The sequence below is a fragment of the Onychostoma macrolepis genome, chromosome 24 (assembly GCF_012432095.1).
Source record: "Onychostoma macrolepis isolate SWU-2019 chromosome 24, ASM1243209v1, whole genome shotgun sequence".
Classification (NCBI taxonomy): Eukaryota; Metazoa; Chordata; class Actinopteri; order Cypriniformes; family Cyprinidae; genus Onychostoma; species Onychostoma macrolepis.
In genome coordinates, this window is record NC_081178.1 from 20,826,941 (window position 1) to 20,845,009 (window position 18,069).

General features: G+C 37.9%; 1 protein-coding gene across 2 annotated transcripts in view; it reads left to right on the forward strand.

Moving 5' to 3' along the window:
* dpp6a (dipeptidyl-peptidase 6a) overlaps positions 1-18,069 on the forward strand; it is a 316,212-nt gene that overhangs the window by 194,816 nt on the left and 103,327 nt on the right. For both annotated transcript variants that reach the window (XM_058765855.1, XM_058765854.1), the window contains exon 2: positions 17,166-17,280. In XM_058765855.1, the coding sequence (XP_058621838.1) occupies positions 17,166-17,280 (115 nt within the window). The remainder of the gene's footprint in view (positions 1-17,165; positions 17,281-18,069) is intronic.

Sequence of the window (18,069 nt, forward strand, 5' to 3'; positions counted from 1 at the left end):
AAACACTTCAAGAATTTCGAAGTCGTCATCGCATTGGTTAAATTATACAGGATTTCCGGGAGACTTGTGTGTCGCGTTCTTTAACGTTCCGCCTGGAAACAAAGATGCCCGTGATGCCAAACCCCCTAATGGAAGAAGAAAGCTATTGTGTTTACAACTGTGACGATGAGCTCTTATCAGGATCAACTAAATGCTGGATTTTCAAAAGTATGTGAAATATTTAAAGTTCACGGCATACAATCTTTAAAATACATCCAAGGGTTTTACACACCAGTCTGTTATTGTGGCAACATTTCCACACCCATAAAGATGGTGCAGCACAAAACGAAGCGTGATTGGTTGATTTACCTGTCAGTCAAATGGCCTCTTGGGTGGGCCTTAGCGAAATTCCCAGAATTTCTGCCGTCAGGCTGAAGGTTTGGCTACGCGAGACTAGGTATGTCCTGGCCTTTAGTGTAGATGGTCTAAGTGGACTAGGCTGTGCACTGCTACGAACGCTGCTTCTGTAGAGCAAGTATGACTTGCTACTATTGTGAGCATGTAATGTATCCTGCTACTGCATGAATCGGCATACATAAATCCTGTAGCAGATCTAGACAGGTGGCGCTGGGGAAGATGGAGGGTTTCAGACGTGTAAGCAATCTCTTTGGCTGCAGAATCAGCTTGTGCCATTTAAATGATGTGATTGCTAACAGATTGTATCTAAGGGACCTATTGTATCATTCTGCATCATTTAGAGTTTCATGACTGAACTAGATATATGTGTCTCTAGAAACAGGGCTGACAGCTGTCATCTGCTGCTGTGTAGATTCTGTGGTGTTTGTGTTGCATGATTTGTTGACAAATCAGTCGCTGGTTCATGTGTGTAGATTGTGATTTCGTAATGTGCATTAGTGAGAAGTGTTGTGGTCCTGAGAGGATACATCGCATAATTAATGCATATAAAGTGGATAAAGCAGGTGGCGGAGAGTAGAGGAGCCCATGTTAATTGAGTTTGGCCCCAGCCTGGTTGCAATGGAAATGAAGCAAACAAACCTAATGAACTAAAAAGGATACATGAAATGAAGAAAAGTTGCCTTTGTGCGTAAGACTGTTTTGTCCTCTCCCTTCAAGCGCAGAACAACAACAAGATTGCTTTTAAGAAAGAGATCTTGAAATTTATCATGGCCATGAGCATCATCTCCAGAAATTGCAGGGGATCGATAATACATCATAAGAGCCATAGTCCCTTACTGCTATTTGGAGCCTGTGCTTTGAGTTGTTTGTTTCTTGTGTCTGAGTGGTTTTATGGGGTATTTTAATAAAATACTCAAGCTATTGTTAAATTATTATACTTAAAAACAAGGTCACCATCACTTAGTTGGGTGACATTACAGCACTCATAACCTCCTTATGTATTTAGTAAGGCCCAAGAGCAAGTATTAACCCCTTAGCTGTCACTCACAGTTTTGAACACAGACATGATAGTGCACTATCCAAACTTATTTTTTTATAATTCATGAATGAAAACATTTTCCAACGTGATTTTGATGTACCATTTCCATGGTAATGCAATGTCTGATTTTAAAATGGGTTTCAAAGGATGAATTTTGAGATTTTAAGTTTTCAACTGATATATAATTTCTTATGATTTCTAAAGCGTGATGGAGAAAAAGGCAAAAAAGAAGACTTTCTGTGACAAAGGTCAGAACTCCTGTTACGATGTAGATTTTTCAGGTGCACTCTTGTCATAAATTAATCTATTACTTTTCCTACATAATTTTTTTACAAAAAAAGTGGTAAAATACCTATTTAGGAGTCTTAGACCTTTCCAACGATATATAGTTTGTCATGATTAGATTAGGATATAATTGTAAAATAGTGAAGTAAACGTAGGCGTCCCACAGGGTGGACGGTGACAGTTAAGAGGTTAAAGTAATAGCTCTCCCAGATCTATTATTATGTATGTTGTTCAAAACGTGTACAATGTCCTTTATTCTGTGGAACACATAAGGAGATACAGTAAGGAGAAATAATCTATCTATCATGTGGCTTTAGAAGACATGTAATGCACAAGTTGTATGGAGCACTTTTTGATAATTAAATGGTCCGCTTTTGCTCTTTCTGAAGCTGAATTGTCCAATTGTCCATTTCCTTTCATTGCATGGAAAACATTTTGCTTAAGTATAGGTTTTGAATGGCAGAGCAAGTAAATAATGACAGAATGTATGTGTTTGAACAAACATTTACTTCACAAGCTTTTTTGCAATTATTGCCACCTTGACTTCTAAACTGCAGATTATATGAGCTTTTCCATTTCTATAGTGGACCATGTTGCCTTGATTGTAATATTTCTATGGTAGCCATTTATTTCTCATAGGCCCTGGCAAGCATGCTCTTGGGAATGAAGGATAACAGATAACAACAACAGAAAAGTGGCTTTTCAATTCTTAATATTCCTTGAAGTATAAGCAGCCCAGCATAAATGTGACCCTGGACGACAAAACCAGTCTTAAGTGCCAATTTTTCGAAATTGAGATTTATACATCACATGAAAGCCAAATAAATAAGCTTTCCATTGATGTATGGTTTGTTAGGATAGGGCAATATTTGGCCGAGATACAACTATTTGAAAATCTGGAATCTGAGGGTGCAAATAAAATAGAAATATTGAGAAAATCGCCTTCAAATTTGTCCAAATGAAGTTCTTAGCAATGCATATTACTAATAAAAAATTAAGTTTTGATACATTTACGTTAAGAAATTTACAAAATATCTTCATGGAACATGATCTTTACTTAATATGCTAATGATTTTTGGCATAAAAGAAAAATGGATAATTTTGACCCATACAATGTATTTTTGGCTATTGCTACAAATATACCCCAGCGACTTAAAACTGGTTTTGTGGTCCAGGGTCACAAATAGCAATAGTATGCAGCTGTTTGATTTGCACCTCAGCTGATTTTGTAGAAAGTTCTTATTGAAATACTTTAACTTGAATACAGTGTTACCCTTGATTCTCTAAAAAAGTATTTCTTACAAAAAAACGATACTGTTAATATAAAAATATAATTTAGTCCACTTTAATGGTCTTTATGAATATTTACATGTTTCTTATGAATATTATGTTCTGGCCATGTTGAGTGTTCCAAGGTGTTAAAGGTAACACTTTATTTGAATAACTCTGTAACTCTAACTAACTTTGTAACTGTACGTTTGATAAGCAACTATACATATAAGTAACTTTGTAACTTTAAGTAACCTTGCAACTACATGTCAACTAGTAGTCATTAGAGTATCAGTAGACTGTTTGCTTAATATCTGCTAACAATTTATGGTCCCACTTTATATTAGGTGGCCTTAACTACTATGTACTTACATTTAAATTAATAATTTGGTACAATGCACTTATTGTGTACATACATGTTTTTACATTGTACTTGTATTTTTAAAAATACCTATATGTAATTACATCTGTAATTAATTTCTGTAATTACATTTATAATTACACTGTTAACCAATCCCTTACACCTAAACCCACCCTTAAACCTACCCAGATCACCAAACCTGTCCCTAACCTTACCCGTATCCCACCTCAATAGCAGCAAAAGTGTTTTGCAATACAATATGAACACAATAAGTACATTGTACTTATTTTTTGATGTAAGTACATAGTAGTTAAGGCCACCTAATATAAAGTGTGACCCAATTTATTTTGATGGTCCCCCAACAGACGTTCTACTGACTATAGATACCTTTGCATGTATGACAGTTTATTTTACTAACTCTAACCTAATAGTCTACTAATATTCAAATGAGAGTTACTTGACATGTAGTTGTAAATTAATGACAGCTGACATTTAGTTGCAAAGTTACTTATAGTTAGTAGTATGTCTAAAGTGGACTATCATAAAGTGTAACCACATGAAAACATTGCTGTTTAAACCATCTGCACTGCTGATCAGTCCATCAACACCACTAGTACCATGTTATGTGAAAATGTAATAATAGTAATCATACATTACTATGGGATATATCACAGTGTCATATCATGATATTACCACAGTACTTTTCTGTAACAGTCTTACTTACCTCACAAGCTGCTAGGTGGAGGATCAGGTTAGTTTATTTCAGAAGGTCAGGCACTGAATACAGCTGTCCTCCCAATGTGTTTCTCTCTTGTCGTAAATGTGATGAAATAAACTGCTTGATTTCTCTGTACACTCAGGCCTCTGACCCAAGGTTTCTGCCAACAGAAAACCTGTTCATATTCATGATGATTACACAAATCATAACACCTAAATGCTAGTCTCTTGGGCAAAACAAGTTCTTAAAATATTAATGACCTCATGGTTGCTGATGGCAAAATATGTTGTAATAAGAAATATTGAAAGCTAGTTGAAAGCTATCAACAGTAACCAAGAAAACTTCACTTAGTGAAGGATCTGTTCTTCCATTCTTCCCATGTGTAATAAACGAGAGATTTTTCTGTGTTTGTGGGTGTCTGGAGGTCACCCTGTCATTGACATGTTATTCACCCTATTTCAGACAGAGTTCGAACTACTATAGTCTGTCTTCTCTATTGGTGCAGAAACAAATCTGTAACAGTTCAGCCAATCCATGCAGAATAAAAGTATGCCAGGAATGATTTAGTGAGTGCGTCATGGACATATTCTTTCATGCTTATTTTCCTTTTCTTCTTCATCTTTTGAGAACAGACTGTCTGTTTAGAGGCTTTTTACCCTTCTACTTCTGCATCCATCGCAGATGCAGAACATGTTTGTTTAGCAGTAAAACCCTACTCGATTTCACATTAGCTGGAAAACACTGGAGACATGGCAGGAATATTAAGAGAAGAATGAGTGAGAATTTTCAGATTAGTCTCTTATCCCGCTCAGTGAAACGTGAGCATGCACCCAGTCTGCAAATCAGATCTGTATATCAAGTGCCACATCTAAAACTGAACCCTCCATCAAACACCTGCAGTCCAAAAAATCCATTCATCCAATCTCCAAACTGCTTGTCCTTCAGGGTTGTGGTGATGATGAAGCCTATCGTGAGATCTCACACTCACACTTGCAATTTACAGTCTTACATTTACATGTCCTCCATATCTGTAAATTGTGGATGAAACCAGATCATCCAGAGATGACCCAAACAGACACTGAGAGAACATGCAAACTTCAGACAAAAAGGCCTTGTGGCTCAAGTGGGACTCGACCCAGAGACCTTCTTGCTGTGAGGTGACAATGCAATATACTGAGCCACCGTACCGTGTCAATTTTCAGCATCACAACAGATGAAGGAAGATCTGGCTTAGAGTGTGCAGCTGACTGCAACATCTGTAGAGTCTCATAAAGCTCTTCATTACCTCCAGAAACAGACTGTAAGACTTGCGCACACATTATCCATACCACCTCCATTTAACGCTTCATCTAAAATGTCAGAACGTCCACTATGCTTTTGATCTCTCAGTCTGTGTTGATGGTGTTTTTATTTTATTTACGGGACATTTAGTCTCACCTTCTACACATCCGCTAAGCACTGTGAAGTGTTCATAATTGTTTGAGTGTGTGAATAATTAACATAAAATCAACTTTGGATCATAGCAAGTCATATGGTCTTCTTCATGGTGCTTTTTTCACCTTTTTGGAGCTTGATGGCAATATTAATGTACTCAAGACCGCGTCCAAGACAATATTTTCATTGTCTTGGTCTTGTCATGAACTTGGAAGTATTTGGACTTGGTCTTAACTTGGACTCAAGATCAAACCTGTCTTGAGTGTTACAACACTGTGAAAAGTTTTGTGGTCTGTGCCAAAGTGCACATATGATCCACTTTGTGTAGTTGATTTTCTGGACTGAAGTACACTGTCAGAGCACTGCGGAGGTTTTGGGTGAAATCACATTTATACTATCTGAATTGTTCAGAACCTCTTCAGGTTTCAGTTTCAACTCAGGCCACGACCTGGACTTGAACTAAAATGAGTTGGTCTCGACTACAGCGCTGCTTGACAGACCCTGGACATTGTATGTGTTTATTGTAGTAAAACGAACAACTTAATCATTCTGCCCATTCTGACTAGTTTTGTGTTCCATGGAAGAAAGTCATATAGGTTTGTAATGACGTGAGGGTGAGACTATTTGCCTGAACTATTCATATGACACGTCCCCAGCCCCTCCATACAATGTTCTTTGATCTACATATCTCTGTATTTCAGGTAGCTGCCTTTCTGAATTTAGCTTCAGCCATAGATGTTGAGGTCACTACAGTATGTCTATGATGTGGGTCGCAGGTTCAGTGGTTTCCAGCTGGAGGTGGACTGTCCCTGCATGGCTGCAGGCAGGATGTTCTCTTAGACCTCTGCTGTGATCTCTTTGCCCTAGGGCTCAACATTTGGTTGTCACCCCAAGCACCCAGCACTTGCCTGGGGCTCTGTGTTGGTCTTTCAATTGAGCACTGAAGCTCTATAACCCTACAGGGCCCTGTAAGGACTGTGGGGTTTAGCCTCATGATTTATTCACAAAGACACATATCAGGACATGTAACTCCTTTGGTTCTTGACCTTCAAAGCCAAGCATGTCATATTTGGCTGTTACATGCACAATCCTGACAATATCAGCCTCCCCTATGTGAAATTGCTTACCATCAAAGTAGCAATGACACAATCACTATTAGGCAGAATTGGTGTTATTTATTTATTTAAATTTAAATATAAATGAACAATTTTATAATAATAATATAACACCGGATGCAGAGTGGCACTGCAAGTCACCAACAATAAATGAATGTCCCATTCTATTTCTGATGTACTTTTGTTACTTATGGCAACAGAACAAATGGATTTGGAAAATTCATGTGCGATTGCAAGCTCTTGTTGTGCAGCAAAGCATGATGCAAAATGTCAGTAGATGCGTCCTGTGTAGACATGGTGTAATACTTAAGACGGACATATCCAAACCCTGCTGTAAAAGCAGCACTTTTCACAATACATATTATCCCCTCAATCAGTGGTGAATCTATGAAAAAAAGTTCCAAATGAGGCTAGTTATCACTTAAATTACCAAACATGGTTGGAAGCATGTTTAGATGGATGCTTTGAACTGTTTTTGTCCCTGTCTTTTTCCCTGATAATCAAAGATCACCATTCCCTCATCGTTTATTCAATTTCCTGATCATTCTTCTTCTTCTTCTGCAGCTTTATATTGATTCCTTGTTCGATATCAATCAGTGTTGTTCATTCCATTCTTTGGGATTCTTGCCTAAATGAAACTTACCACCCCTTACTCATGCTCTGGGCATTACGTCTGGCTGCATTCATTGACCCTGGAGCTCAGGTAATTCTCCTTATCATGATCATGATTGCAGATCATAGGGAACCAAAGGTTCTGCACCACACCTCCAGTTCTCTCTACTTTTAGTGATGGGTGGAGATGAATGATAAGATATGTTAGATTGAACTCAACAAATGTCTTGTCCACTCCTGGGTCTCAGTCGGCTGGAGAAAAGTGAGAATGGCTTGATGAACTGGCTCCCCGCTGTGCATTGATCAATAATGGCATGTTACACAAGCGTTGCTCAGCTCGTTTATGTTCAATACTCACTGACGAGGTGGCTGCGCTGCAGGTAATGAGCCTCACTTATGGATTGTCACATTCTCCCCAATCGAACAGAAAGCCTTCATTTCAAAGTCCTGGTCTGCTGAAGAACATGACTGTATTGCAATTTGCACCATTAACAACAACCGGTAACAGAGATAGAGGACTGACCAGAGTGCTTAATCTCTGAATTAGGGGTGAGAGATTTAACTAAAATCTTGTTTTATATGGTAATCTACTGATTCTAAATTACATTAAATCAATTGTAGTTAGTAACATAATCCACTACATTAAAAATTTTAGATAATATAATCAGACTACTTTTTGATTACTTTTAGATTACTTTTGACCTTACTTGCATATCAGTTTAAATAGGATAAGCATGTACCATATTGACATATTGATATAAACGTACAAAGAGAAAGAAGATATATTCAGTTTGATGTTATTAACAACTTGAAGTGTGTTAAACTTTACATTACATCAATGTTTCCTAAACTGGGGTTTGTGAAGGAACTGCAGGGGGTTTGTGAGTTTAATGAAAAGCTAACAATTAATTAAATCATAAAAAAAAAAAAATAAATAAATTAAAATGTTAAATTAAAATACATTTTAAATAACAACAAAATAATACACTTACTGAAAAAAGATTAAATATTTATTTATCTGCTTGTCATGTGACCATTAACCAACATCAGAAAAATCACTTTGAAATAAATTTTGTAAATCCAGTTGTCAAATTAATTATAATAATTTCTAATTAATATATTAAAATGCAATTACAAGTAGCTTGTGATAACCAGCCTTATATATCACACAACATATCCAGATTTTAGAATTGGCTGTAAACTGAACTCATGCTGTCTTTGACTGACAGGTTTTGATTGTGCGTTTCATATTACATGGCATGCATCACAGGGTTTCCCCTGTTTACTGTTAGTCTTCCTTTTAGACCAGTTCCCCAGATGGGCATTCTTAACAAGTCACTACGTCCTGCCATCTACACTTAAGGTCATTTGAGAATCATAAAACTGTCTTTCAGCTGGCTAAGAGAGAAATAACAAGGAGAGCAGACAAGTGATAGGTGAGAGCGGATGAGTTGAAATTCCCCTTCTTTATTTTTGAGATGCGTCATAGAGCATGGATTCCTTCTATAAAAATGAAACTGGGATCTTATTTTCCAGTTTAAAGGAATAAATTTGTGTTCTTTGAGTCAGACGCCGCGGTGATTTTTAGTAAATGGCTCCTGATGCCCTCCCAGGCTCCTCCATAGGGTATTGCCAGGCAATTGCAACCTGCCAGACATCTCAGAACAATGCTTTGAGAGCTAAGAGAGCACAGCAGGAACGCATTTAGAGCTGTGCAGGCTGGGGAATTGGGGGCTTCTACTCTCCTCCTCTTTTTCTTTATTTCTCTTTCTTTTTCTTACTCGCTCTCTGATGCCGGTCGATGATGAATTCCAAATCAGCCTCTGTGAAGTGTGAAATTTCAGTATTATGTTTCACGTACATGGACGATCGAAGCTTGTTTTGTCTGATGCAAGCAACAGCCAGTGTAAAAACCCATTGTTCTCACGTACAGAAAGACTATCATCTGGCATGTAAATGTCCCCCATCACAGAAATCTGTCCTTCTGGAATGGTTGTTAATGTCTCCATAAAAGCAAAGAGCTCATGTTAAATAATAATCAAATCCTTATTATACTGATGCTAAGGAATATAACTGTTGACAATGTTTGTAAAGCTGATTTGACTCTGCTATACCTTAGGACTAGGAGTCATTCCACCTGGTGTCTCGAACAGAGACACCCTGTTCTACTACTTGAGCTGTTATGTTTAATGTAAGAGAGTAATCATTTAAACCCTATTATCTAGTCTCACTCAAGTAATCCCCTATCCTTAGAGATTTCCCATCACTCAGAACGACTTACCAGTGATTCTGCTGTGAGTTAGTGTTGACACAGGCTGTAGAAAAGCCTGATACTGCGGTACTATCAAACTCATTTGTCTTTCAGAGCAGGTAACCTCAGGAAGTGTTAGACTCAGAGTTAGTCCTGCTGATGAGAAGCTTCCAAGTCGAGTAAAGGTAGGGAAACATGGGCAGTATCGCATTTACACCCTCCTTTCCCTCAGTGTGATGGAAGAACACTTTAAACTGTGCTGTGCTCTCTGCTCTTGTAGAAGCAGGTAATGTAGAGCTTTTGTGCGCATTAAAGATACAAGTGCTCAGCAGGTGTCATACTTCAGGAGTGATAATATTCTACTTACCAGTGTATTATTTGTCCGTGCCGTGCCATTGTTTTGTGTATAATGTGATGGCATTAAAGGGATAGTTCACCCAAAAATGAAAAGTTGGTGTTTATCTGCTTACCCCCAGGGCATCCAAGATGTAGGTGACTTTGTTTCTTCAGTAGAACACAAACAAAGTTTTTTAACTCAAACCGTTGCAGGTTGTCAGTCATTTAATGGCAGTCAATGGGACCCACGGCTTTGAGAGTCAAAAAAACATACACAGACAAAACCAAATTAAACCCTGCGAAATATCAATACTACCAAATATAAATACTGTTCAGTTTCTTGCACAGAGCGATTGTTTCGTGTCTTAAGACCTCAATGTATTGTCACAAGCCGCAGGGTTTCATTTGGTTCTACCAAAGTCACCTACATCTTGGATGCCCTGGGGGTAAGCAGATAAACATCAAATTTTCATTTTTGGGTGAACTATCCCTTTAACTGCTTCAATGAAAGAAACTCCACCTTCTGTTATTTAGACATTTCACAAATGTCACTGCCACTTTTGCAATTTGAATGCAAGCCTTATTAAGTGGATAATTTCAGATCTAAAATCCAATTGGACAGGCCATGTCGAAAGCCAATATAACTGTACACAGACTTCAGTTGAATACTGTTTGAACTCAGCTGGTAAAGCACAATAATATGTGAGTTCAGTTGCCTAATTTTTGCTCTTCACATCACCAAACAACACTACACTACTAGAATATCTATAGAGGCAAATCAGATTTTTTTTTTTTACCCCAGGGTAAACAGAACAGAACCAACATAAATGTATTGCAGATATCATTAATATTCAATAATTTAATTTAAACATTTTAGAAATTAGTCTGATTCAAGGGGGAATCAGAAGGCTGAATCCTGACCATAGACTAAAAAAACATGGACGTAGTGTCCGTGACGTCACCCATAGGTTTCTGAGGAGCATTTTTGAAGCTCAAAGTGCGCGGAGACGACTGTCGCTATCTTGGCTGCGTGTCACTTCTGGATAATCGAAAATGGGCAAAAAGGCAGGACATGGGTGGAGCTGGTTGCTGAAACCACACCCGCCTAGCGCGACGGTGGTGACAGCAGCGGCAATCCACCTGTCACTCAAGTGGACACGCCCTTAATTATGCAGAACTTTAAGGCTTAATATAATTTAAACAGATGAGTTATAAAAAAAAAATCACCCCCCACAGTTGTCATAAAGGGCAAAATTAGCTATATAGACCAAAACCACTTTTTTTTTTTACCAGGCTGTAAACATAGTTTTTTTCTGCTGTAAAGTTGGGCATTTTAACATGGGGAGTTTATGGGACTGAGTCCCTTTTGTAGCCAGTCTCTAGCGGCCAGTCGATGAATTGCAGTTTAAGTCACTTCCGTGTTGGCTTCAAGAGAGAGACCGGAAGGTTGCCGCTTGATCCTGACTGAATAAGAGGAGGAGCTGGGGATGGAGGAGGGTAATTATCTATTGAACAACGCGAAAGCTGGTGATAACACAGAATGACCTTATATATGGGTGCTGATAGATGTCGCATCCCTATAGGTAGACGAGAGTCAGCTGATGCAAGCTTGACTGACTAACATGACCTGCAAGAACTGATGCTATGCTTGATTATCATGAATATTATACTTTAGCAAATTCAACTCTTATGTCATCCATGGAAGTGCTCATTGTTGCAGCATGGGGACTTGTAAATGGGGACTTTGTTTCCCAGGAGACTGATTAAAAACCTGATTTGCCTGATTGAAACATGATTTGCAGAAATTGAGAAATCAGCAGATCAGATTTGGACCGTGCTGTTTTGAGAAACTTCTATCCATTTTTGTTTGCAATATGCAACAGGCACTCCGTAAACAGCCTGTGGGCAGTTTGTGAATGCCTCAGACTAAGAATTTTTGAAAACTGTTAGCATATTTGAAATATTGGTATTTATCACTGAAATCACCAGTCAAAAAATATAAATCTGGTAAATCTTGACCTACGGTGTAAAAAAATTGGAATTCTTTGAAGGTCACATCAGACAATAAAGATTAGCAATGCAAATATCCTCTATTTAACATACTTCTCCTTACTCTGCCCTGAATCTCAGTGTAAGCAATGATAGCTCGCCATTGATTCAAGCATGCTAAGTGGACTTGTAAATCTTTTTTTGTTCAGTGCGTGGCCACCTGTAAGAGAACAATTTCAGTATTGTACATTCAAATCATTCAAGTCCTGTGTTTTTATGCTGGGTGTCAGCAATCCCTTGTGCCGATGATAATGTCAAGTTATTGTCACGTTTTATGCACCAGCGCCATATGTTTATTTATAGATGCAAATATTTTCTGTTCATTTCTACATTCTGCTGTTTAGCAGTACTGCAGTTTTCACATGTGTAATTCAGGCCACACATATCTGTAAAGTGCACACAGAACTCAGCGCAATTGATTAGCGCTGTATGTCAAGACAGAAATACAGCTTGTACATTCACCTCACATCCTCCCTCCTGTCTGTCTGTTCCCATTGTTTTTCTGAGCTGCACTCAGGCTGTAGTGTGTCTTTTCAAGTGTGTTTTTTTTTTTTTCTTTTCGTTGGCTTTGTAAGCTGTAGTCTCCTCCAATCAGGGAATGAAAGCTGGAGTACTGCACACTTTCTGTTGTTATCAACAGATCTGTATTCATTTCACACCTGCCAAAACACTTTCTCTTTTATTTATTTATTTATTTTCTGTATCCTTTCTCTTTGTGCACACAACATGGCAGTAGATTATTATCTGGATGTGAGCGTGCGTGTGTGTGTTTGTGTTGTACGTATAAAAGCACGCTGTAGTTAGTGGTCAGCGTGGGTTTTTGTATTGTTTTGAGTTGCTGGTAAAAATATAAAACAAATATGATGGTGCTCTGGACTGCAGCCATTATAAAGTATAATAGCTCTCCTGGTAGGAAAGTGTTGTGGTGGTTTAATGGAAGGCAGAGGGCTTGTCATAAACAGGTGTGTGGTGTGTTCACTAAGCAGCTGCTGTAATGGCACGGTCATTATGATAATGGCCCAGGATGGATGTCATAGATCTGGGTTGTCCCATTCCCATGTGTTTGTCTTATGAGAGGGCAGGTGTGGACCATTACTGGACTGTATTGCAGGACGTTGCTGTAGGTCTAGTCTCAAAGAACCAGGGCCACACACAGCATTCAGTGAAATAGAAATAGCAAAGTGTTCTATTTTGCAGGTTTTTCTGAAACAGCCCACAAACAGAGACCATCTGATCAAGTAAAGCTGACCAAAATGTAATTTATTCATGCAATGGATAATTTATATCCATTTTAAGTCTGTTATTTCTATTTTCTGTTGTAGTGTGTCAGTAGAAATATCAGTTTACATTTCCAAACATTCATTTTGCCATTAACTTTAATAATCCAGTATTTTGTTTGCACAAGGAGTCTGACAACAGCCAGTGCTCCACACAGAGATCTGATCTCATCATCATCCAGTCTGTCTGATATGAAACAGAACAAACTGAGACAGACTAAATCCAGATGAACTGTGGCAACGTCTCCAAGATGCTTCAAGAAACCTACCCGCAAAGCTACAATACTGTTTAAAGTTTTAATTTTAGGCACAAAAAAAAAAAAAAAAAATCTTTATCAATTAACTTCTATTAACTAAATTAAATCAACATTTGGTGTGACCATCCTTCACGTTTAAAGCAGCTTTTGCCCTAGGTGCACTTGTGCATAGTTTTTCAGGTAGCTTTGCAGGTAGATATCTTGTAGCATCTTGTTGTTGTTTCCAATGTTTGGAAATGTAAACTGATATTTCCTACTGACACACTGAAAAAGAATAACTGAAATAACTGACTTAAAACCATTTTTATCTGGTGAAAATGAATATATATGTTTTCATAATAATGTTAATAATGTTAATAATAATTTTAATGTTAATAATGAATAATGTTTTCATCTTTATTTTCCAACATTTTTTTCCACAATAGTCTAAAATTGTATGTGTCAAGCATTTCTGTAATGCATCTTACAAACCAAATTCCGGAAATGTTGGGACGTTTTTTAAAATTTGAATAAAATGAAAACTAAAAGACTTTCAAATGACATGAGCCAATACTGTATTTTATTCACAATAGAACAAAGAGAACATAACAAATGTTTAAACTGAGAAATTTTACAATTTTACCCTCTAAATGAGCTCATTTTAAATTTGATGCCTGCTACAGGCACGGGGGCAACAAAGGGCTGAAAAAGCAAGAAATTTTGAAAAGATTCAACTGGGAGAACATATAGCAACAAATAAGTTAATTAACATCGGGTCTGTAGCATGATTAGCTATAATGATGCATAAAAAGATTTCATGAGTGCATAAAAAGATTGCGGAATACTTTAAAAACAACGTTCCGCAATGTCAAATTGCAAAGGCTTTGCAAATCCCATACTCTACAGTGCACAACATCATCAATAGATTCAGAGAAACTGGAGCAATCGCTGTGCGTAAGGGACAAGGCCGAAGACCTTTGTTGGATGCCCGTGGTCTTTGGGCCCCCAGACGACACTGCATCACTCATCGGTATGACTCTGTCATTGACATTACTAAATGGGCCCAGGAATACTTCCAGAATACTTCCACTGTCGGTAAGCACAATCCACCGTGCCATCTGCAGATGCCAACTAAATCTCTATCATGCAAAAAAGAAGCCATATGTAAGCATGGTCCAGAAGTGCCATCGTGTCCTGTGGGCCAAGGCTCATTTGAAATGGACTGTTTCAAAGAGGAAAAGTGTTCTATGATCAGACGAGTCCAAATTTGGCATTCTTGTTGGAAATCACGGATGCCGTGTCTTCCAGGCTAAAGAGGAGGGAGACTTTCCAGTGTGTTATCAGCGTTCAGTTCAAAAGCCAGCATCTCTGATGGTATGAGGGTGCATAAGTGCGTACAGTATGGGCAGCTTGCATGTTTTGGAAGGCACTATGAATGCTGAAAGTTATATAAAGATTTTAAAGCAACATATGCTCCCCTCCAGACGACGTCTATTTCAGGGAAGGCCTTGTGTATTTCATCAGGACAATGCAAAACCACATACTGCAGCTATTACAACAGCATGGCTTCGTAGTAGAAGAGTCCGGGTGCTAAATTGGCCTGCCTGCAGTCCAGTTCTTTCACCTATAGAGAACATTTGGTGCATCATTAAACAAAAAATATGTCAAAGACGACCACAAACAGTTCAGCAGCTGGAAACCTATATCAGGCAAGAATGGGACCAAATTCCAACACCAAAACTCCAGAAACTCATAACATCGATGCCCAGATATCTTCAAACTGTTTTGAAAAGAAGAGGAAATTCTACACCATGGTAAACATGCCCCTGTCCCAACTATTTTGAGACCTGTAGCAGGCATCAAATTTGAAATGAGTTCATTTTGTGCATAAAATTGTAAAATTTCTCAGTTTAAACATGTTATGTTATCTATGTTCTATTGTGAATAAAATATTGGCTCATGTGATTTTAAATTCTTTCAGTTTTCATTTATTCAAATTTAAAAAAACGTCCTAACATTTCCAGGATTTGGGTTGTATTTAAGCATAAATGGCTTTGATGTAAATTACATAATGCTAATGCAATACATTACATTTACTTCTTTAACTATTTAAATTAAACAACACAGTAGAGAAGTTAATTCAATTTTTTTTTTAAAACAGGAGAAAACGTAAATAATCAGCCCCTATTTGGCCTAAGTTTCTGATAAGCGGTTTGCCATTTATGTGTGTGCATATTTAAGCATTAATCAGGCTCATTACTAATACGTTCTTGTGTCTCATATCATTAAGTAGCAGGGCATTGTGGGTAAACAGCTGTTATTGTCATTCAGAGTGCATATGTGGGGCAGAACAGGGTGAAAGGCTCCGCTGGTGGTTAGCGCTGTAATGCCGTGTCAAGTTCAGCAGCTCTGTCTGCATACCAGAGAGGAAGAGTCCGCCTGTGTGACCCTGGAGAGGAAGAGAGAAATAGTGTTGAAGAACAGAAACAAAGAGAGAGAGAAAGAGAGAGACAGAGAAAGGGACTTTAATGAGTCCTTGTAATGGGTGTCCCGGTAAACAGGCGCTGGCCACTGTTATCTCCAGGCTAATGATGTCTGCCGCGCTATTCAATTAGGACAGGAACAAGGTCACTAACAGCTCAGGCCTTAAAGAGTTTAATGCCACCCTCGCCACTAGACTCCCACTCCATTAGTCTGTGTTGAGTCCAATAAAAATGTCAGCTGTGAGAACACAGACCACAGCTGCATGCTACTTTCAGCTCTATTTGCATGCATTCTGCTTAAAGTTCAAATGCTTTGTGTCTACTGACCGTCTGCTTGATGTAATTACTGTATTTTGGCAGCATCTGTATGAGCGAGAGATGTAATGTTCTCTGCTTTAATAAACAAACAGGTTTGATTTATTGAGTTTAGTGTCTGTTTTTCACATCCCATTCATTGTTAGTTTGAAATAGCTCCTGTCACGCTCGTTTTGATGTTTTCATGTGGAGGAACTACCATTAATTTATCAAATTTGTTTCATTTATAGCTACTGCCGAATATTTAGCAAGAAAATGTGCTCTGTTTTAGGCTTAATATCTGTGAATTTCCCTCACATTTGGGAAATATTTATTTTTTGCTCTACATAGTTCTTACACACAGTACATGAAGCAAATACAAATAATGTATGCATTTTCTGGCCTTTAGAAATTAAAATGCCCTCAAGCTTTTCAGAGCTTTATACTTTATTTAACAAATAAATCTTGCAGCATTGCTCGAAAAAAAAAAAATAATAATAATAATAATGCACACATGCTACCATTCAGTATTTAGGGTCAGTAAAGCATTTCTTAGGGTCAGTGTACAACATTTACATGTATATATGAAAGCAGCGAAACACTTTTCAACATTGATAATAGCAGCAAATCAGCATATTAGAATGATTTCTGAAGGATCATGTGACACTGAAGACTGGAGTAATGATACTTAAAATTCAACTTTGCCAAAACAGGAATAAATTAAATTTTATGTATGTATGTGTATGTACTGTATTTCTTATTAAATAAATGCAGCCCTGTTGAGCATAAGATCTTACCATCCTTAAACTTTTGAACAATACTGTATGTCACATTAAATGACACTTTTTTTTTTTTTTTTTTTGGACAGAGATGGTGGCAGAAATTGTTTTAGGCCAACAGCAGTTTCCCAGGAGGCACTGCTCACTGACACACAACTGTCCTTGACTAACCTCCCATTTGCATTCATCGACTCACATGCTTTCTCTCTCTTTGTCCGTCTCTTTCTGTAGGAGCTGGTGGGAAGTAACCCTCCGCAGAGGAACTGGAAGGGAATAGCGATTGCACTGCTTGTTATTCTGGTCATCTGCTCTCTGATCGTCACCTCTGTCATTCTGCTGACTCCAGGTATGCTGCCTGGGAGCAAAGGGCCCAGAGCCATGAGCCTCTATACCACACTACACACACACTCTCTCACACACACACACACACACACACACTTATGATGCTGTTAACAAACCAGCACGTTTCAAGTGTCTACATACAGGTGCACAATTCTATTACAGACACAGCCTTTCATGTCACCACATCCTGCCAGAACACCTTGAATGTTTTCCAAAACATCTTGGCTTGTACTTAGAAATTTCAATTGGGACAAGTTTTCGCATATGTGACACAACCACGCAAATAAAATGAACACTTACAAGGGTTCTGGACACATCCAGTGTGGCCAAACAACAAAAATGTGAAGTGTAATAACAGGCTTCATACTGCAACTAAATTGGTTGTAAACACGCCAAAAAATAAATTTGTCCCACAGTAATTTAAAATGTAGTCTCTTTTGGCCACAGGCAGGAAAAACTGTTACAAAAACATGTTATTGTTGTTACTTGGCATATGAGGTCCAATTGTTAGACTGTATCAACTTTTTTGGGGAGGCATGTTGGAACCCCAAACAAGCATTATTGATACAAAACAGAACAATATTTACATGACACAAATACAGTCAGGGTTATTATCTAGTGTGTCAAAAGTTTTAGGTTGATTAGATGTTATAATGGTTTTCTAAACATCTCCAAGGCTGCATTTATTAGATCAAAAACAGAAATATTGTGATTTAAATTTAAATTAAATATATTTTCAAATGTAATTTATTCATGTGATGGCAAAACTAAATTGCGCAAAAGCCATTACTCC